Here is a 21455-nt window from a genome sequence, read left to right on the forward strand (position 1 = left end):
GGCACTTTTGAGTTGAAAAATGATTAAAAATGATAAATTAGAGCCCTTTGACAAATTTTTATCCATTTGGAGCAAGATTTGACAAAAATGGCTTTGACACAGTTTTTGATTTAGTTTTTTTCTTGATTTAGTTTTCAAAACAAAACTATGTCAAAGGAAAAATTTTTTTTCAGTTTCAATTTTTTGGCAGTTTTGAGTTATAAAATGATTAAAAATGATAAATTAGAGCCCTCTGACAAATTTTTATCCATTTGGAGCAAGATTTGACAAAAATGGCTTTGACACAGTTTTTGATTTGGTTTTTTTCTTGATTTAGTTTTCAAAACAAAACTATGTCAAAGGAAAAATTTTTTTTCAGTTTCAATTTTTTGGCAGTTTTGAGTTATAAAATGATTAAAAATGATAAATTAGAGCCCTCTGACAAATTTTTATCCATTTGGAGCAAGATTTGACAAAAATGGCTTTGACACAGTTTTTGATTTAGTTTTTCTCTTGATTTAGTTTTCAAAACAAAACTATGTCAAAGAAAAATTTTTTTTCAGTTTCAATTTTTTGACAATTTTGAGTTATTTAAAATCGTAATTTCGTCTTATGAAACGACAGGATGGAAAGGGATGAAATCCCTCTTTTAATTAATTTTCTGAAATAATTTAAAAGCGTCTTGAACATGCTCTTGTACACGATTTTCGTCTCAGGTGCTGGACAATCTTCACACATTTAACGACTTCTTATTAGATTTTACTGCAATAATAACAACAGCAGCAGCAGCAACAACCCAACTGACACCACTAATGAATTAAAACAAGTGTAAAATATTTTAATTGCTATGCTTTTCAAGTACACATCTTTCATGAAATAATAATTATTATATCACACACTTACATTCACACGAGATCTCGTCTCATTTTCTTCATTGTTGAACACAGAAAAGTCATCGTGTCAGTCGTCTCTTGTTCTACGACGGGAATTATCGTTGTGCATTTCCCATCGTATACGTCGGAATGGCAATAAAAATTGCAGCCTATGCATTTATGAATAAAAAGAATTTGGACGCTTGCCAAAAAATGTCTATATAAATTTTTAAGTTACTACGAAACGAACGAAATGAACTACTACAACGCAGCAAAAGAGAAAAGTGTCGACGACGAACGAACGAGAGAATATGAATTCATAAGTAGATGTGATGTTATTTTTGTTTTCTGTGTGCAAACAATTTGTTAAATTGCATTTGATGCTTTGTAGTTTGGCGTTGTTTGTTTTTCCCGTGTCAAATGTCGGAATTACTTACAAAATTTTGCACCGAGACAAACAACCAGATGTCTCCATCGTTATCGCAAAAGGAAATTTACGACTGAAAAATTTTTCATCTTGTTATTCATTTCTCGTTGACGGCAATTTTACTCACTCGTCGAGCACCAATTGAGGCAGTCAGCGTGGCACACAGCGAAAAAAAAAGAAAAGAATTTTATTATTATGTGCATAACGTGCGATGATGCTCTATGCACATTTTGTGAAGCAATCAAAAGGAACGTGATGTGAAAATTTTTTTTTGTATTTTATTTATTTTATTACGAAAAACATTTTTTTGTTGTTAGTTAGCGACACGTCCTTGACATTTTTTCATCATTTTGTAATATTTTTTTCAAATTGACAAACCCTACTGGGTGCCGACCAACAGATTTCACGCTGTGTGAGAGATAGAATCAGGTTCATTTCCCCTTTTTGTCGGGTAACTTTGTTCCTTTTCAACTCTGTGAGTCAAAATTGTGTCAATTTTATTAATTTTTTGAGCTTTAAAAGGTAAATTTTGTTCATGGAGGTATAAAAATAATCTCTCAAAGGGCTTAAATTGTCTCTAATTAAATTTTGTAGCAGTAAATTTGATTTTTTAAGTGATTTAATATCTAAAGGTGTTAAATTTATCACTTTTTGATCCAAAGGATCAACCAGAACCACCATTGAAGGACATCTGCTATTCAAATAAAAAGGATTTCTCGTAAAACTGAGGAAAAAACTTTCCTCCCAGCAGTATTTGTCAAGGCACGAGCTCAAAATTAAATAAAATTCCATGGCATGGCAGTCAAGGGATTAAATTTATAAATATTATCGCCACACAACTGCGGTTAAAAACTTGACTTTAACTTTTGGGAATTAAAGGCATCCATATTTCTTCTCGGCGGCGTGGATGGCGGTTTCTAACTTTATTCGTTCGTTTTTTCGGAGCTGCCTCAAGACATTTTGCACATCTGGATGCCAGTCAATTAACCCGTTTTTATGTGTATTCCAATGATATACGATCAATTTATGACACAAAACATGCCGTTGAGCCGAAGGGGATGCTGTTAATTCTATCGCTACATTGTTGTTGTTGTCGTTTAGTTCCCGCTGGACAAACTTCTAACGTTTCTGTGTCATAATTTATAAATAAATATATCATTAATTTAACAAAAACATGCAACAACAGACGACAGACACACGAGTTGGCAGTGCATGCCGAGAGACACCGAGAGATATGAAAGACAAATATGCGGGAAATTAATTTTGACAAACAAATATTTTGCTGGTATCTCTGATGTTTTGTGTTTGCTACAACTGGTCTGTGTTTGCCAATAACCGCAAACGACGACGAACAGAGATGGAATTTAATGACAATAATTATTCATATGTCAATCTATTATTATCAGGTTATAAACTCAATTAAATATCAATAAATTATTAAAAGGACGGACAAAGTTGGGATTTTGTTAACCTGATTTACTAAAAAGTTAACCAAAATCTTCTCTGGGTCAAAATTCGTAATGCTCTATTCTGTATTTTTTGTAATGTTTCAATTTCATCCTTTTTGTTCAAAAATAAAATAGTACTGCAGTAGTCAATATGGGTTCCAATCATACATTTGTAGAGAGTCAGTCTTATTTGTGATGGCAATTTCTTTCTATTTTGGTTCAGGAAACCAACCATTTGTGATATTTCGGTAGCGATGCGATATTATTATATTAACTGAATAACTATTAAATGTTTCAACTTCCTTTTATACTCTAATCATGGTAATTATCATAGTTATAGTAATGTTCAGAGATTCCTTAAACTTTCTTTCAACTAAGTCTTCTGTGTTTTTCTTCGTCTTAGCATTTTAGTTGATTGCTTGGTTGATTTCTTCAAGGCTCTTCTTAATTTGTTCGCTAAAAAAACTTTTTATTTATTTTTTTTAGTAAAAGTTTAAAATCTTACCTGAAAATGATCTCCTGAATTCTATAAAAAAATACAAAAATTTTAAAAATTAATAAAAAATCAAAACTTACCTGAACTCTCCTTTCATTGTATCAAATTTCCCCACTTGTCACGTCCTTTAAATACTTTCCATGCGATTATGCATTTATCAAATTTCAAACATTAATTGATTCAAATCTAATTGATTCATCGCTTTGTACTCCAAATTTAACAATATTTTCCTTTCATCTTCCTATCTTACAGATACCAAGCAGCAAGAGAGAGAGAGGAAAGGAAAGCAACAACAACAACTGCCATCGCATTCACAAATACGCCAAAAATAATATCGCAGCGCTTCATTTATAGCAACAGCCAGCAAACAACAAACTGACAACATAACAACTAATTACGATCAAAATTAGAGGAATTTAGGGCGGCGTCACTCATTTATACTAATTATTATCCTGTGCTTTTTGAAAATCGCTAGATTAAACTAATGAACGGTTGAATGAACAAATATGATGATTATTAGGTTTCATTACCGATTTCGGAATTAACGCAACGAAAAAAAAAACAAAATTTTATTTTTGGTTGTTTGGAACGTAAATAAATTACACAACGGATTTACCACAAAATAGAAAAATCGTAAAAAAATAGCAGCAGCAAACGGTAAAAAAGGCTCACAAGTGTCATCGACATCCATCGACTCTACACAGATCTACGTGGAAGATTGAAGGTAAGGTCAAGTTTTATTCTTTTTGATGGCAATTACGATAAAACTCATTTGTGTAAGTGCTATCCTTAACCGAAGATGGACCCCAATATTTTTTTTTTTTTTTGACAAATACATTTGATATGACGACTACTTAAATAAAGTGGTTTACAAGGCATTTTGAATGGTTTTACATGAAGAAAATCAAGATTGAACTTTTTTCTTTCGTTTCGTTTCGTTTGTTTGTAAACAGCAAAAAAAAAAAGAACCGAAGAAAAAGGACAATCGTGTATTTAATGACGGCTGAATGTTTTTTTGTGCGAAATTTCTTTGCTTGGATTTACTTGCAAATAAGGCGAATAGTAGTTGTTCGGTTGACAAACGCACAAGTGTTTTTTTTTTCGTTATCTAAATGTCCTTAGTCAACGATGACGGGACACAAAAGTAAGAGAGAAAAGATTTATTGAGTGGTTGTTATTTAGGATAATAGAAAGAGCTTTGTTGAGATTTGTCATGACTCACTTATTTTCGGTGCACTAGAAGCTTAAGTTTTCTTTAGAATTTGTTCGAGAGTTACAGAACAAATTGGTTTCAACAATTATTTGTTGGGAGAAAGTTTTGATAGGATTTGGCTTAGGTGAGATTTTGATAAAAAAGTTATTCGTTAGAGTTACTAGTTGAATCAGATATTTTTTTGATCAAAAATTTTTAAGTAAATATTTTCATAATTGATCTGTAAGAATTTCATTTGATTTTTTCTATTTAAAAAAAATGAAAAAAAAACTAGAATCCAAATTTTTTATTCAAATAGAGATAAAAATTGAATTCATTTTAAGAAGGGATTTAAAAAATATTAAATCAACAAAAGCATAAATGTAAATTGAAATCGACTGTAAAAGCTCTCTTAAATCAGATTTCAACTGAGATATTTTGTAATTGAAGCATTTGAAGATTGTCTAAGGATTTACAGAATTCAAAAGACTCTAATATACCTCAATGAAATTGCATCTAGACATACTTTGCATCAGATCAATATGAAAGATTTGACAAAATTCATTGGAAGTTTGTATCAATTTAAATCTGTTTGTGTCCATGTTTCTTTGTTAAATTAAAATCTGTTCAAATTCCTGTGAGAAATTGAAAAATTGTAACATTTATTCATTGACATATGATGTGAAGAAGGAAGGCATTGTGACAAACCAATATTCAATATTGGGAGGATCATTTTAGTCCAGTAACGATGAGGGCGCTAAATGTGAGAAATTGGACAGTTGTAGCCCAAAACCGATCCGAATGGGACAACATTCTTTAACAGATCAATGCCAAGTACTGACTGTAGGGTCGGGAGTAAGAAGTAAATAATAAAGTGTCGTTCAAACAGCTATGGTTTCTAAAAATTCACACTTTGGTCCTTTTTGAATCAACGGTAAGCTTTTAAGCAGATGTTTCATATTGAAAAAATATCTACTCGAGACCAACAAGATTTCGTGACAAAAAGTTTTTCAAAAAATTTCACCTTCTCCTCCTTTTTTTGGGCAATTTTGGATTTTAAATTGGAGGATCAGGTCGAAATTTTTTGAAAATTTTTTTGTTGAATTATTTTTTAATATAAAACTAAATATACTCACAAACCTACCATTGATTCAGAGAAGCAAAAATTATACTCTAAGTTTATAAAAATTCTCAGAAAACTTTGTTGAAAGAGCTGAGTGAATTCTGAAGAACTCTTCTCTAAATGTTACGTTAAAAGCAAATATCTTTTACTGAAAACAAAAATAATTTTACATTTCATGAAGTACATATTACAATATGGGTTTTGTGAGTACTCTTTTAGACATATTATTTAACAATGTAAACATAAGGCCGTTTCAAATTTTTTACGATGTTTTTGTCCCAAAACATTTTTTTTCAAAATGGGGTGGGGCAAAATAAAAAAAAGTTTTGAAATACTGTTTCATACAAAATGCCAAATTTTTAACGAATTTGGGTCTTTCATGAATATTTTAGATGTTTTTATGGTATCTACATTGAGATTTGATGATTTAAAATTGATCTGAAAGTTTTGTAAGTTAAAAATTTTAAGAAAAAAATTTCAAAAAATAACCATCAAAAATTTATGAAAAATAATTTTTTTAAAATATTTTTAGAAAAGAAAATTCATGTAAAATATCGATTTTCAACACAAAAAATTTTAAAAGTTGAAAATATTTTTAAAATTCCTTGGAAAAGTAAGGGAAAAGACCACAAAATAGTCAATTTTGATGAAATTTTTAACTTTTTTTTTATTTTCACCCTACCATTTTCGGCTTTTGAAAAAATTGGCTCTGGGACAAAAATTCTAGAAAACTTTTTGGAGCGAGTGAATTCTGAAATTGTTTTTACGTGTGAAATAAAAATTCTACATTTTATGAAGTACATATTACAATATGGGTTTTTGAGCACTCTTTCAGCTATAATTAATAAAATTTAAAAAAAAGTTGTAAAAAAAGCAACAAAGAAATTGGCATCCCATTGCTGTAAATACATTTTTTTTTCTATTTAACAGCTTTCAGATTTTTTTTTTCAACAAACGTTAATTCCAGATAAGATTTTCTTTTAAATATGATTTTTTTCAAGTTTTCCATTTAAAAAAGCAATCTTATTTACTTACATTTTATTCGACTGAATCATCCTTTTGACACAATTATCTTTTGCTATAAAAGGCATAAATATTTCAATTCCATTAAATAAAATACGATTCTTATCTTCGTTCGTATCTCCTTCATCATCATCTACATCGTTCCCCATCCAACATGACTCATTTCGCACCACAACAAGTCGCGGCAACATTTTAATCCCGTAATAAGATTAGGCTTTTTTAACCGAGTTTTCGCCCGGAATGAATGCAGATATTTGTCAGTTGCATTCGAGCGGAAAATACACCACCAGATGACATCCCGAATCAAATCAACGTGAAAATTTTTAGTTGTACATTTCGGCTGACTGAATATAAATTGCGACGACATGTGATTTATACATTTTTCGCATATGTTACGTCTTCCGAGCCGTTTTTCACAAAAAGTTGGTCTCGTTCTAAAAGTTTCTTGCAGTGAATGGAATGCCAGAGCGAGAGATAATAGAATGATAACAAACTGTTTTTGTTTTGCTGCAAAATTGCAAATTTCTCGGTAGTAGCGCACAAATTAGATTACATGATAAAACAAACAATAAATATGTCTGAATTTACATTGTCTCGCGTTCTACAGCATTCTGGGCAAAAGTAAGTAATTCTATGGGGAAAATGAGATATTAAAGTCAAGGTTTTTACTTACCTGTCTAGAAGCGAATTTCACAGGAAATCCCGTGAGTTTTTAAATTTTTCACGAAGGAAGGAAGTTGTTTGAGTGACATCTGCTCCATCAAACAATCTATAAATTATTCCGTATCAATCACAATTCGTTATCTTCCGTTTATCTTATTTTATTTTTGTCTTGTATGACGAATCGCAATCACATCCGCTACTTCATCAATAATTCCCGTTAATTGAAAATCATGGCGCGATAAGATATCTGTGATGCGAAAAACAGCAGCGATAAGATAACGCAGCAACCTAAAAGCTCTCCGCTATAAAGGTATTCGATGTCAGTAAATAATTTATCAGTCGCAAGCCGAAAATTGTGTTAAAAATTACACCGCAGCTAACAAGGGAACAAAAAAAAGTCATGACACGCGTATTGAAATCGATTTTATTGCTGTGCGCCCTCATTGGTGCCATTCACGCAACCACACTGATTATGGGAAACCGCGTTTCCGGTGACGTGTTGCTCCTAAGGTCAGTCCGCCATTAATTTTTTATGTCTCAAAAAATCTGTAAAAAAAAATTATATTTTTTTCCATAAAGTCAAATCCGTGCACGAAAAGCCAGTAACGTGATCCAAAGCGAAATGTTGGAATACAAAGGCACTCGAAACATCACCTACATTCGAGCTTTGGATAATTTCATTAACGGCACCGGCGGATATGCGACCGTTGTGAGCGGAGGATTGTACGCGAAAAATGTCACATTGAGACTTGCTTCGTCTGCGGCAAATCGAGGATATAACTTTACCGTTGAACTTTACGGCAAATAATTTATTGATTTTGCCCCGTGTGCTTTTTGTCCTGCGAAATTAATTTTAGCAAATTGTGTAATTTATTGTGTAACATTTGTCAGTTTTTGAATAAATAAATAAATAATTGTGATGCAATTATATCGGAAAATAATGCGAAAAATCAGCAAATTGCGACAAAAACAACACATTTGCAATATTTGCACAAAAAACTGCGAAATTTAACAGAAATTGAAGGAGGAGATGAACTGTTAACGATTTTATTTACCAACTTTGAAATGACTTTAGAAAAAAGTTTCGACATTCACGAGAAACGTGCAATCAAGATTTTCTCTCTCGCCGTCAAATTTTATAATGATACAAGTTTTTGCTACTTACCAGCGAGAGCAAACAAAGTATCGCTGTAAAAAAACTTTTGAAACACTTTTGTTGACTTTCCATAAGGGATGAAACAGATAATAATAATATTATGCAAATCACTGCTCTGATGTTGTTTTTCTGCGTCATAATGTGTAATTTTTTCGCTTTTTCTGGGTGTGTGTGCAACTGTTGAGATAAGATACAGCGGGCCACTCATTATTCTAGATTTTATTTATTTTTTTTTCGTAGCGATAATAAATACGGAAGTCATTAACTTTTTTGTTTGTGTTTTTTGTGATAATCGAAATACGCCCTCTAGCGGCGATCTATTGGAGATCTCGTGACACGTGCTTCTAAAAGAAGAAAATCTGCAATATTAATCACAGAATCTCATCAATTTAGCTGTCAATCGGACAGCAATGTCGTCCGCAATCACCTGAGCGAATGGATGAATATTATTGAACGTCATCATGGGAGACAAATCGAAAGACAATCGAAGAGTGAAGAATTGTCACTGGCGTTACCTTTGTTTGGATTGTGTGTTGGAAATGTATTGCTGCAGTTGTGACGACGACAACGACGACGACGGTGATAAGGATTGACAAACAAATTGATTGCTTTTTCCTTTGATTCGCCTTTGATTCAAATGAATTCGTACTCGAATTTGATTGGATTTTCCCTCTTTCCGGCAAAGTAGAGTAGTTTCGAGTAAATCCTCTTTTATTTTAATCTCTGGTTCGCTCTCGTATTCTAATTTTACTTTTAAAATATTTAAATTTGGTCCATTATGCTCACATAGTTGGAAGAGTAGGCACTAATGAAGATTAAAAAGGATGTAAAAGCCCTAATTAAACAATTAGGCTTAAGTCATCATCGTTTTTCCAGCCTTTTTTTTATCACATTTTGAGGATCTGAGTAAAAATTTGTCAGAAAGAAAAATTACAAAGAGACTATGAACCCTTTTAATAAGTATTTTCAACCTGATTTTTATACCTTCATGATATTTTACTTGGTTGAGTAATTTTTATTTGATATTTTTACATATTATTCTTCTATTTAAGGTAATTTTTTAAGTAATATTTTAATTAATATTTCTGATTTCTTTTTAACTTTTGAGTAAGAACTAAGTGAAAAATGGAACAAATGTAACTTTGTTTGTATAATTATAGAATTTTTGCTAAATACTTTCAATTTAGTCAAAAATTTTCTTTTTTTTTGATAAAAACTTTTTTTGATAAAAAAATCTAAAATTTTAATTCGAAGTGTGAAAACATGAAAGATATTGAAAATGGAACAAAAATTGGAATAATTCTTATGAAAATGGAACAAAAATTTGAATAATTATTATGAAAATGAAACAACTTAAAAAGCTAGTTTAAAAATTTATTTTTGAAGAAATTTTTGTGAATTTTAAATAAGAAAGATAAAAAATCATTAAATATATGGAAAGTTTAAATAATTAAAATTTAGTTTAAAAAATTAGTAATAAAACAAGAAAAATTGAAAATGGAACAAAAATTTGAAAAACTAAAAGAAAATGAAACAACTTCAAAACTAAAAAATAATTTTTCAAAAAAATTTAAAAAAAATATTTTTCAAGGAATTTTTGTAAATCATAAAGTAGAAAGATGAAAAATTATGTTAAACGGCTTGGAAAAAAAATAAAATTTTTCTTAGCAATGTTCCATTTTCCATTCATTTCAATTTAAGATCGTTCACCTTTTTTCACAAAAAAATAAATTCATGAACGCATTTTCACTTCATTAGATCAAAATTTATCTCACAAAATTTACAAATTAAATGAAAAAATGTCGCAAATTGACATAAATCCATGTTTCCTTCAAAATTGATAAATTTCCCGCCAAAATCCCAAATGTGTTTATAAGACTTTTTCATGTTATCATGTCAAGTCCATCACTTGTTTAACTTTTTTTTCTCTACCACACGCGAATATCAACAAATGCTCGTGTTTGACAAAAAAAGACATTAAAGAAGATTTTGCAACAAGAACAAGAGCAATGAAAAAAAAAGTTGTCCTCCTACTCGTTCGTTTTATGATGATATTATTATTATTGCCTGTCATTATTTACACAACAAAGTAACACCACCCGTAAATCCGCTTTTAACAATCTCTATCATTATCATCATCAATGTCATCTCGTCATGATTTATGTTGTTAAAAACCCTCATGTTGTTGTTGTCGTGTGAAAGTGTTTAAGTGGGGTCCATCAGGGATGTTAACCCGGAAAAAGTGTTTTTCAAAAGTTTTTATTTTTTTCAATGGAGCATGACTCCATGGTGAGTCGCCCATAAATTGTCGGTAACAATGCCTGAGAAGAAAAAAAAGGTTTTTGGATAGCACGACGATAAAATCTCCGGTAATAAGGAAGAGAAAACACTTTTTCGGTATTAATGTGTTTCCATTTATTTCTTTCTACCTATAATTTTTTCTTGTTTTTCCATTCATTTAACGGATTTTCTCTTTTATTCCGACGTTCTTTCTTTGCAGATGTTATAATATGGGTTACATCTGTGACAGAGCCCATCATTTAGAGATACATGCAGACAATGAGAGATCAGACAACAACAACAACTGTGTAGCAGCACATCAATTTGGCAATGAAGACATTTGTAAGCAGCAACGGCAAAACAGGAAAATTAATCAAGATCATTTAGCCACGTCGTCTTCGTCGGTGTCGGTGTCTCCGCACGATAATTCAATTGTTGCTGCGAACGACACCGATCTAGATTACAATTTTTACAAATATCGCAAGGAAAAATCCCCGAGCACGACGTTCGAGCAAATTGTAGGTTATGCGAATCATTTTTTAGTAACTTTAGGTAAATTGGCGCCACAATATGTAGAAGACGTAGTTAGTTCCCGCAAAAGCAACACATCGACGACGACGACATCAGCTGTGAATAAAATTAACGTGAAATCCGGATCAAAGAGTCAGTCACGCAAAAACAATGCAATTAACTCTCGTTCTCCAGCGTCGACGACGAGAAGCACAAAGAACTGTTCTTCCGGCAAATCCGGAAGTCACGCATCAGGTGACGACGGCAACGGCAAACACAATCATCCCTCATCGCATCACGCCCAACATCACCACAGTAGTTGCGGCCTCGTTAAACATTCATTATGTCTCTACGCTGCCTCTAGTATAATTATAGCGTTATGTTATCTCACAACACCAATTGTTGCCTACGATCAAGTTCATCCAATGTAAGTACTTAATGACCAGAGAATTTTACATTTTTTTAAGTGCCTTTTTGCGAGAAATCCTCGAGAAATGACGGAAAAATATGGAAAATGTAGCAACAACTCACAAAAGTAGGCTTTTAAGCTTATCTTTTTTCCTTCCCTGAATAAGGATGCCAATTAATTGAAGAATTTTAATAACCGGTTTTCGGTTCAGATAAATTAAAATTAAAATTAAAATTAAAATTAAAATTAAAATTAAAATTAAAATTAAAATTAAAATTAAAATTAAAATTAAAATTAAAATTAAAATTAAAATTAAAATTAAAATTAAAATTAAAATTAAAATTAAAATTAAAATTAAAATTAAAATTAAAATTAAAATTAAAATTAAAATTAAAATTAAAAATTAAAATTAAAATTAAAATTAAAATTAAAATTAAAATTAAAATTAAAATTAAAATTAAAATTAAAATTAAAATTAAAATTAAAATTAAAATTAAAATTAAAATTAAAATTAAAATTAAAATTAAAATTAAAATTAAAATTAAAATTAAAATTAAAATTAAAATTAAAATTAAAATTAAAATTAAAATTAAAATTAAAATTAAAATTAAAATTAAAATTAAAATTAAAATTAAAATTAAAATTAAAATTAAAATTAAAATTAAAATTAAAATTAAAATTAAAATTAAAATTAAAATTAAAATTAAAATTAAAATTAAAATTAAAATTAAAATTAAAATTAAAATCTTAACCGAATACCATCTTTAAAAAAATCTGTAAGAACCTTTCTCCCAAAAGACACAAGAAGACTTTAAATTTTAAAGCAAACTTTTGTATAAAATATTACGTTATGGGCAAAATCCACGTACGTCGACCTAATTTTTATTTTTTAAATATTTCGTTGCAACAACATAATTTTCCTATTTTTCGTTGTTTACCGAGCTTTAAAGTAAACCTCATAAGTGCAAAACGTAGAAACGACTTTTTTCGTTGTTGTTGTTTCAGTTAATAGAGAGAAAAACCTTTTTTTCGGTATTAGAGAAATGGCACCAATGTTTCTATTTTCACGTAAATTGTCTCCTCGTCTCTGACATATTTCTCTCAAGGGTATTGTTTCAGTCAGAGGATGGAAATTATTAAATGAAAAGGGTTACGAACTCTCTGTGTGAGTGTGTGATTGTGAATTTTAGCAGGAGATGAGACGGAAAATTGGAGGCAATAATAACGTTTTTGGGAATAAAAATAGCAGGGAAATGACAGAACGTGAGTGATATAATTAACGGAAAAGGAAATTTTTGGTTTAGCAGGAAATTTTTTGATAAGGAGTCAACAAGTTATTTTTAGTGAAATTTAGATTTTTTTAAAGGAAAGTATAAGAGAAATTTTGATTCTGATTCATCAAAAAATAATTTTTTATATTTTTATTAACTAAAAATATTCACAATAATTAATTCTCCCCCTCAGATAGTTTTCTGTATCTGTGAGGTTGCTTTAGATGTTTCTTCAAAAGCACTTCAGACTTGTACATTTGAAAGCACATTGGCTGTGTGCAACTAAAGGGTTTCTTTTTATGAATTTCCAAATGCGATCTGTAACTAGCTAAATTTGTAAAACTCTTTTTGCATTTTTCACATTCAGCGGCAGTAAATTTTTCATGAATTGTTTTTGTATGCCTATTCAAGTTACTTATATTTGGAAATGTAATGTCACAAACTGAACATTTGTACAGTTCTTGTTCCAAATGTTTCAACGCTAGATGATCTCGAAGTCTTGATGAGCTTGGAAAACCTTTTTTACAAATGATGCATTTGAACTTGAAATTTTTCTCGTGAACATGCCGAATGTGCCTCTTAAGTTGATCAGTTGGAATCATTTTATCACAAAATTCACACTTGGTCCGAGGAACATTTTTTAGATGAATGTATTGCATGTGTGTCTCCATCGATATCTTCGTTAAACTCTTATGCCCACAAATGTCGCACGTAAATTTTGGTCCTTCGTGTGATTTTTTGTGTTGCTCAAAGGATCCTTTGTTGTAAAAATACTTTCCACAATCATCACACTTTTGTGGTTTGTGATTTTTCAAATAATGTTCTTTTAGGTTTTCTTTGAAGACAAATCTCGTACAATGTTTGCATTTTCGACTGTCAGGATAGTTTTTGATAAATTCACTGAGATGTATTTCCATATGTTGATTCAAATGACCTTTTAGTTTAAACGATTTTTGACAGTGATAACAAACAAATTTTTTAGAATTTTCCGCCATTTTTGTTCGATGTCTAAAACTGTTTTGAGTTAAAGTGGCTTTGAAACTTTCCTTTTATTACGTTTCTTCATGTATTTGCCCCTCCTTCAAAGGTATAATTGTGAATCATTTATTTATGAACAATATTAACTGATGATGTTTTTAAAAAAATTACCCTATGAACAATTTGATTTAGATTTTTACGCTAAACGTGCACATTATAAATTAACAAAACAATACGCACAAAGAATTGAAGTAACATGTAATTTTATTCTGCTATTTGCTCTTCGGGTACTTGATTTAATTTTCATTTTTTTAAATTAACTAACATTTAAGCAAAGAGAATCAGTGACTTGGAATCATCAATAAACATTAATTTTTGTTATCAGGCCTCTTGGAAGATCGTGGCATTCACATAACTTTTGAAGTAATGTTCGCATTTTGATTTGTAAAGACTACTTGAGAACATTTAAGAAGTGTCATCTGAGCTCCGAGCCAAATTAATACGCCATCATTGAAAAAATTAAGAAATTTGATCAGAGCACTTTTTTGATGGGTCTTCCTAATATAAAGAATTTGCTGCATAGAGTCACATTTTTTTTGACAGATGTTCCTTCAAAGCTTTTTCCGACCGAAATGTTTTTGAATAATTTTAAGCCGCATGTTATTATTAGATTCTTAAATAGCCTTTAAGATGCTTCAAAAGTGGGTTTTTTCCACATTTATCACATCGTACCGACAACAACTTTTTCATGAACTGCTTTTATAAGACTGATTATTTGAATTGTCGATGTTCAAAATAAATAAATTAAATTTGTGAAGCTACAGGCTACTTAAAACTATTTAAGAAGGTCATCTGAAGGTCATCTTTGGCACAGTTAGGTTAATGTCCCCTAACAAAGGAACCCAACAAAATTTTGAATCATTGAAAAAAATTAACATTTATTTAATCAGAGTGTTTATTTGTGATGGGTCTTCCTAAAGTCATAAAGAATTTGCTCCATAGGTCACATCTATTTTTTGACAGATGTTCCTTCAAAGCTTTTTCCGTTCCAAATTTTTTGGAACATGAATTATAGCCGCAACTAAAGGGTTTTTTCTCGTGATCTCTTAAATGCCTTTTGTAATATCCGATGCTTCTAAAAGTTTTTCCACATTTTCCACACGTACCGACAACAACTTTTTCATGAACTGCTTTTATGTGATTATTTAAGCTACGTTGATGTTCAAAATTCTTATCGCAAATTGAGCATTTGTTAAGCTCTTGTTCTAAGTGTTTGAAGGAAAGATGATCTCGTAAGGATGCAGCCGATGGAAATCCTTTCTTGCAAACGACGCATTTGAACGTGTAATTTTTCTCATGAACATACCGAACGTGCGTTTTCATTTTATGAGTTTGTACCATTTTATCACAAAGTTCACACTTGGATCGAGGAACATTTTTCAGATGAACCGTTTTCATATGAGACTTCAAACGATCTTTTGTAAAAGTCTTTGCTCCGCACAAGTCACAAGTAAATTTTGGTTCTTCGTGTGTTTTTCGATGATTATTCAATGAGAGTCGATTAAAATAACATTTTCCACATTTATCACATTTTTGTAGCTTGTGGTTCTTCTAAATTACAGAAAATAATTATGAAAAAATAGGTATCAAATCAAGATTTTTTGAAAAAAATTAACCTGTTTTCTTAAGGGATCAATCTGACCCGTTTTACGCCCATAGGGCAACAAAATTTTAAATCATTGAAAAAGTGTTCGAATAAAAATTTTAATTTATTTAGTCAAAAATTTTATACAGAATGTTTTTTCTTGGTATGTAGCCTTAAAGTTGTACCATAAAGGAAGTATTTGTCACATGGATCACACTTGAATTTTTTGTGGGGCATCGCCAGATGTTTCTTCAGAGCTGTTTCTGTTTTGAAAAACAAAGAGCATTCAGCTTCGGTACAACTAAACGGTTTCTTTTCATGTACCTTCAAATGTCTTTTATGGTGTTCGTTACTTGAAAAAGTCTTTCCACATTTCTCACATTTTGCCGCAACAAATTTTTCATGAACCTGTTTAATGTGCCGGTCCAATTTGACTTTGTTCGAAAGACTTTTATCACAAATTGAACATTTGTAAAGATTTTGATCCAAATGTTTCAAGGCAAGATGATCTCGTAAGTTGATCGCATGTCGATATCCTCTTTTGCAAATGACACATTTGTGTTCAAAATTTTTCTCGTGAACGTACTGAATGTGTTTTTTCATCTCACAGGTTTTTACCATTTTGTCACAGATTTTACATTGTGATCGAGGAACATTTTTTAGATGAACACGTTGCATATGTATTTTCAACATGGGTTTAAAAAAAGTTTTTAGCCCACATAGATCGCAAGTTAATATTGTTTTATGAGTTAGTCTGTGGGCATTAATTGATGATTCACAATAGAAAACTTTTTCACAATCCTCACACTTTCTTGGCTTGTGTTTTGTTCGAAAATGTTCCCTCCAATGTTCTTTTAACACGAATTTCGTACATCGTCTGCATTTCCGGCTATCTGGATGATCTTTGATAAGTTCACTGAGATGAATTTCCATGTGAATCTTTAAGGTACCTTTTTGTGTAAATGACTTTTGGCAATAATCACAAATAAACTTTTTCGCTTCCTTTGACATTTTTATTAAATTTTAACCTTTTTGATCAAATGTTCAAGATGATCTATACTGAAAACTGCCGAAATCTCTTTCTTTTATAATGTTACGTTTTGCGATCCCTACTCTTTTTCTTTGCGGTACATCTTCAAAATGAATCATCAAATAGACCAATAGAAGATGCGACCAGTTGATGATTCAATCTAGAAAAAAATTTTAAAAGAAAGAAAAATTTTATGACATGAATCCCTTATAACCCACTTAAAAATATTGTGGTAAAATGTAATTAATTGAAAATTTTTTCAGATAAAAAAAATCATTTAAAAAGATATGAAAAATTTTAAAGTTACCTATTGTTTAAAATTTTAATAAAAAAAAATAATTCTTAATTTTTTAAAATTTTTTTTTAGAAATTTTAATAAAAAAGTCGTAATTAAAATTATTTTTTAATAAAAACTATTTTTCTTAAATATTTTTTTTGAGAAATTTTGAAATCTTTTGAAAAAAAACCATCTTATAAAAAAAAACATCGAATCAAAATTTTAAAAAAATCTTTGTTTAACTAAATTTTAGTAATTTTTAAAATTTAATTATAAATTATTTATTAAATGGTTTTTATAGATTTCTCAGAATTCAAAATTTTTCAAAAAAAAAAATGTTTATAAAAAATTGAGAAATTAAATTTAAATTTTTTTTTTTAAATTTTAAACAATAATCATAAAATTTAAAGACACATACAAAATTCTTGTTTTTTTAGTATTTTTATATTTTCTTAAATTGATTTTTTATTTGAAAAAAAAATTACTTTATTACTTTTTACCACAATATTTCTACGTGGGTACAAATTTTTGCATCTATTCCGATCTCTTTAATAAAAAATGGCTCAAGTACATCAAAAACAAGAAAGAAATTGAACAATCGATACCAAAATGTTTACGACTCCATTATCTCATCTCGTTTTCATTTCTTTTATTTATTTATCTATTCATTCGGTTCGGATTCCAATTCATCACAAAATCACCAAGAACAACAACAACAACTCAAAAAGGCACAATCTGCAAAATTCCGAAACGTATTGAATTACACGACAAACGAATTGAACAAAGCAACAAAAAAAGCGAGTCAGGGTCGCCCTCCGTCAGTAAACATATGAATAAATATTAACAGAATAGACGACTTTCCATGCCATCGCCTCTATTTACATGCGATACATTTCCATTTATATTCATTCCGAGCAACATAAATTATTTATTTTCATTACCTCTCGTGTACTTACCTCTCCGCCCGTGCCGCACAAAGCTAACGAAGCGACGAAAGTTTGCACAAAAGTTTTGCTCCTCGAGTAACGACGTCATTTTTTTTTGCTGTGTGCTTTTCCAGTAAAAATCTAATAATAAAAACATATTGCGCTGAACTGAAACAAACGGCAGAAAAAAAAAGTTGTTAATGATCTGATGACACACAACAAATCAATGGCAGCAAAAAAAGCCAGGCGTCTCCACGCATTCCGCATTAAAACAGGAGGAAACTGTTCCGTGCATGCAATCAACTCCGCTTTGATTTTTGATTGCAGAAAATTTAATTTCTCGTTGCAGCTTTGTTGCAACGCAAGACACTCTTGGCTTGGACGAGTAAATGAACATTTCGAAGAATTAAGGTCGAAAGTGCAAAATGTAAAATTTTTGGGCGTTGCATAACTTCCGATTCTGCACGCCAAAGTGAAGCTTGATTAAAACAAATTTAATTTCGGCACAATTTATTTATTTTTGCGAATGAACGAATGAATTGTTGAAATATCTCTCTTCGGCTTATGTAACGTCTCCAATCCGCACGCCGTCGAGCAAAAACGTAAGAATGACACTGATTGGATTTTTGGTTGCAGGCGAAAATTGATTCGCTCCATTTAAATCGTAATGCAGATGGATTTTTTGTGTGTTTCTCTCTGTGATATATGGATGTCCTACATTCCTGCTAATTCACAAGCAAATATCGTTCGAATATCAATCAAAAAGGAATTTAAATACAAAAAAAGAGGAATTTCGCAGAGTGTTCTTGTCTTTGGAAATGTTGTGAATGTTTCAAAGGAATTCATGACATGAGAATTATTTTCGATTTTTTTCTTCTACAAGTTAAAAATCTTGAGCTTAGAATTGACAAAAATTCTTATGAGGTCAAAATATTGCCTTTCAACGATTTTTCGAGTAATTTAAAATTGCACAGAGCTCTGACTTTTGTTAATTTTCTAAAAATAAAAATAAAATTATTTTAATTATTAAATTTTAATTAAAATAATAAAAAAAATAAATAGTAAAATAAAAATAAATAAAAAATAATTAAAATTTTAATTAAAAATTTATTCTATAAACAAAATTATGAATTTTTAAATATATTTGACGATTTAAATTTTTTTTTAATTTTCTTTATATTTATTTATTTATTTATTTTTTTACTTAACAAAGAGAATTTTATACAAATTTTTATTTAATTATTTTTTTTAAACTGAGGTAAAATTTTTTGAAAAATATGTGAAAATTCATAAAATATTTTTTTTAAGAATTAATTTTTAAGTTTTAATTTAAATCAATTTTAATTTTTTTATTAAATTATTTAACTATTTTTTTAAATTATTTTAATAAACTTTTCAATTATTTTGATTTTTTCTTTGAGTAATTTTGCCAAATATTTACCTACAATATAAAAAAAAATTAAATTTTCTAAAAATTATTTAATTTTCTCTAAAAATATTAATTTTTGCAGCTAAGAAAAATATAAGAGATAAAAATTCATGAAAAATTAAAAAAAAAATTTTTTTCGTAATAATTCTCGCAAAAAACTCGCATCTTAAAACTTGCAACAAACCCATAAAAATCCTGTATTAAAAATTCATGAATAAATTTTCGATTATTTTATTTCATTCCATTTTATTTTTTTTGTTTCAGATTCGCCGAAGGAAAATCCGACAAGGAGATTTTAGATCAATTGTTGAAGAAAACCCGATACGATAAAAGACTTCTGCCACCAGTTGATGGTAAGTCAATCCAATTTTTTTGTTTTGCTTGCAGCTTGCTTTTCATTTATGTTGCTTTCCATTTTATGTTTCGATTTTTTTTTTCGCTTTTTATATTTATTGATGTAATTTGATTTTCTGCTTTCCATCTCTCCTTCTCTTTTCCTCTCTATCTGTGTCTGTTGGTGTGTTTGCAAATTAAATTTTATGCAGATTATTTTTACACATATTTCACTTTTTTTTTATATTTTTCGCATGAAAAATTCGCCGCAAGGAAATGAAATTAATGCAAAATGGGTTAAAATATTCATAAAAATGTGCATGAAATTTAATTAATTCATGATAGATGACTTTTTGATTGGTCTTCCGTACGGCATATGGGTCAAAATCTACGTCATAATCCAGAAAAAAAAATTTTTTTTTCGTAAGAGACAAAAACATCAACAACATGGGAAAAACAAATATTTTCGTTGTGCGATACAAACAGCAAGCAGGCAGAGTAAAAACCAAAAAGGCAAATAATTGTGCACATATTATTCCGAGTGCGAGTGTTTCTGTGATTCCATTCCGGACAACAAACCAAACAAACAAACATAATATTTAGTTATTGCAAAACCGCAAGGAAAATAATGAACTTCGTACTCTGTTTTTGCCTGAGCACAAAAAGTCGACGAGCGACGACGACTTTTCTCATGTAATTTTCGGCTCGGAACATTTTAAACATGCCTGCACAATTATTTTGTTATACAATATTGGGAAATTCCTTGTAAAATATCCTCTTTGAGTGTCCTTGTGTCGTCGTCGAGTTTTCGTTGCACATTTGTTACAGAGACGCTGGTGTGAGATGCGAACCGTAACAAGCAAAATATGTAATAAATTTGGAATTCATATGAGATGTGGAGATAAAAATATGTCGGATTCATGTTTCTCGTGTGCATGGGAAATTGTTGTGCGAATATGTTTTGTGTGACGGGCGGAAGGCGGAGATGGCAGGCAAGAGAAGGGATTTTGATTGAATAAGATGATTGGATTGCTATTGGAATGTTGGAGGCTCAGGTGTGAGATACTTTTTTTTGGAATTTGCGATTTACAAGAGAATCAAGTCTCTGAGGAAAAAGGTTGGAAATAGATTTTGATGTCGTTTTTGGGAAGAAAATTGGTTTGAAGTGTCATTTTAATTAATAAATTCTTTGAAAGGGAATTTTGTGGGAATAAAATTTCTTTAAATTCATTAAAAATTTTAAATAAGGTATTTTGTTAAAAACAAATCTTTGAAAAAGTTATTTTAAAAATTTTCTAAAATTAAATTTTAAACGAAAAATTTAAATTTTCACAAAATTAGCACAAAAAATAAAAAAAATAACAATAAAAAAAAATTTTTGCAATATGTTAATGCTTATTTGGTGAAAATTCATAATTTTCAAACAAAATTTAATTTAAGAAAATTTTTAAAAATAATTTTTAAGTTCTTCGGCTTTTATTTTTTTAAATTTTTTATCCTCAAAATCAAATTTGTAGAATATTTTATTTTTTTTTAAAGATTTTTATGCTCAAAAATTGTCTTTAGAAAGCTTCTAGATATTTTTATTGCCAAAAAGTTCATTTAAAAAATTTCTAGAAGCCCAAATAAAGTGTCTGAAGAAACTTTTGAACATAAACATTTTTATTAACATGAAAATTGTCTATAAAATTTGATTTTGAGGTAAAATATTTTATGAATAATCTTAAAAATTATTATAATTATTTTTTTTAAATATTTTTAAATTAAATTTTGTACGAATTAAAAATAAGTAAAATTTTTACCAAATTTTAATATGATTTTTTGACAAATTTATTTCAAAAATTTAGAAAAAATAAAAAAATCTTTAGGAAAATATCTTTGAATAACTACCGCGTTTAAAATTTCTTTTTAATTATATTTTTAAGGATTAATAAAAGATTAAGAGGCTGAAAAAAATGCAAATTTAAAGTATCGTAGGTTAAATTTTT

At 29.5% G+C, this 21455-nt stretch overlaps 3 protein-coding genes across 14 annotated transcripts in view; 2 read left to right on the forward strand and 1 right to left on the reverse strand.

Annotated features, from left to right (window-relative positions):
• Window positions 1–21455, forward strand: part of LOC134832191 (glutamate-gated chloride channel) — an 81999-nt gene that overhangs the window by 34037 nt on the left and 26507 nt on the right. For all 12 annotated transcript variants that reach the window (XM_063846139.1, XM_063846140.1, XM_063846144.1 and 9 more), the window contains exons 3-5: window positions 3475–3946; window positions 10880–11596; window positions 19399–19487. In XM_063846139.1, coding sequence (XP_063702209.1) covers window positions 10890–11596; window positions 19399–19487 — 796 coding nt within the window. In that variant the 5' untranslated portion in view covers window positions 3475–3946; window positions 10880–10889. The remainder of the gene's footprint in view (window positions 1–3474; window positions 3947–10879; window positions 11597–19398; window positions 19488–21455) is intronic.
• LOC134828927 (probable salivary secreted peptide) lies at window positions 7624–8031 on the forward strand. Its single transcript, XM_063841917.1, has 2 exons — window positions 7624–7733; window positions 7803–8031. The coding sequence occupies exons 1-2, from the start codon at window positions 7624–7626 to the stop codon at window positions 8029–8031; spliced, it is 339 nt and encodes a 112-aa protein (XP_063697987.1).
• On the reverse strand, window positions 14770–16093 carry LOC134832403 (zinc finger protein 888-like). Its single transcript, XM_063846414.1, has 2 exons — window positions 15620–16093; window positions 14770–15438 (listed from the first exon to the last, which is right to left on the reverse strand). The coding sequence occupies exons 1-2, from the start codon at window positions 16091–16093 to the stop codon at window positions 14770–14772; spliced, it is 1143 nt and encodes a 380-aa protein (XP_063702484.1).

Source organism: Culicoides brevitarsis, chromosome 2 (genome assembly GCF_036172545.1).
Source record: "Culicoides brevitarsis isolate CSIRO-B50_1 chromosome 2, AGI_CSIRO_Cbre_v1, whole genome shotgun sequence".
NCBI classification, from domain to species: Eukaryota; Metazoa; Arthropoda; class Insecta; order Diptera; family Ceratopogonidae; genus Culicoides; species Culicoides brevitarsis.